The sequence below is a fragment of the Hipposideros armiger genome, unplaced genomic scaffold, assembly GCF_001890085.2.
Source record: "Hipposideros armiger isolate ML-2016 unplaced genomic scaffold, ASM189008v1 scaffold_1177, whole genome shotgun sequence".
NCBI classification, from domain to species: Eukaryota; Metazoa; Chordata; class Mammalia; order Chiroptera; family Hipposideridae; genus Hipposideros; species Hipposideros armiger.
In genome coordinates this window covers 333,211-334,535 of record NW_017732527.1, presented here as the reverse complement: position 1 = coordinate 334,535, position 1,325 = coordinate 333,211, and the positions used below count along the sequence as shown (strand labels likewise).

Below are 1,325 nucleotides of genomic sequence, written 5' to 3'. Positions count from 1 at the left end.
TTGTTGTTGTTGCTATTGTTTTGTTACAATTTGAGCTAAAAAGCTAAAAATAACTTGGAGAGGTAAAGAAAAAGTTGATCTTTTCCTCAGAACTTTCAATTACATTTATCTGATCCAGATTTATTCCATTTGTCTGGGACCCAAAGCACTGTCTAATTCTAGGAAGAAAAGACTCTGTCTGGTATGGCGGTTACAGTTGTTTGAGGGCAGAAGAAACAGAGAAAAACAGCTGTGACAAACACATGAGCCAGCTTAGAGTCCCTCTCTAGGTGCCTGGGGTGCCCATTACCAACGTGAAATGGTGACAAACATTCTGTTACGTTAATTGTCACCTGTTCCCAGGTCTGCTTATTTGTCTTTCCTCACTCACATATGGATGGTTTGAGAACTAACACCAACACACACACACACACACACACACACACACACACACACACACACACACACCCATGCATCCCCATTACTTGTACATTTAATGAGGATCAGGTACTGTTCTAGGTTCTTTCACAATAGCGTCCTTATGGACTGAATAAAGGGGACAAAAGTCATAACATACCCACTCTTGTTTTTTGTGGGAGGCAGCCACAATTCTGCAGTTTCAGCATCGGGAGGTAAGGAGTGACACTCACTCCCAGTCCTAGTGGTGAACACCCTCTCCATCGTCCTCTGGCCGGCAGCACAGGGAGGATGTGAAGGGCTGTCTGTCACCACCGGGAGGGTCTCCACTTGTACTCCCTCTGAGAACACCTGTCCATCTTTTCACACAGGCGCTACCCTGAGTGTCGTTGCATCAACTTTGGATCATGGTTTCTGCTTTCCTTCCCGGCGGCCATTATTATTCTGCTCTTGTCCTGGGTCTGGCTCCAGTGGCTTTTCTTAGGATTCAAGTAAGTAAATCGCCCACGTTAATCAGGAGACGAAAGGAGTCCGCGTTCGTAGGTCTCAGCTCCTCACCCGGAGCCTTTTCACCTATTTTGTGAAGCTGCAGTTCTCTTCCCCACAAAACAAACACATCTGAACACATATTTTAAGGATATTGTAAGGTATCGTCCAAAGAGCGTTGGCTGTGGAAGAGCGTTTGTGGAAAACAAATCCATCTGGATCTCCTTTGAGTCCTAAACCCATCAGGTATTAGAAGGCCAGAGGCTTGTTATGGCGAGGACCCAGTCCAATCTGTTAAAAGAGAAATTTTAAGAAGCTTTGCCCTCCTCTTGGCTTAATACGAGGATTCCCTCAGACTGAGTTACTTTGCACTGTAACATGCAGGACTTTCTGTTTTGTCCTCCCACCAAAATGGATACGTCCTTGAATAAATAAAGCTCTGA

At 45.1% G+C, this 1,325-nt stretch overlaps 1 protein-coding gene across 6 annotated transcripts in view; it reads left to right on the top strand.

The window, feature by feature from the left end:
• The window catches only part of SLC13A1 (solute carrier family 13 member 1), a 140,196-nt gene that overhangs the window by 112,961 nt on the left and 25,910 nt on the right, over positions 1 to 1,325 (top strand). For all 6 annotated transcript variants that reach the window (XM_019632810.1, XM_019632809.1, XM_019632808.1 and 3 more), the window contains one exon: positions 768 to 887. In XM_019632810.1, the coding sequence (XP_019488355.1) occupies positions 768 to 887 (120 nt within the window). The remainder of the gene's footprint in view (positions 1 to 767; positions 888 to 1,325) is intronic.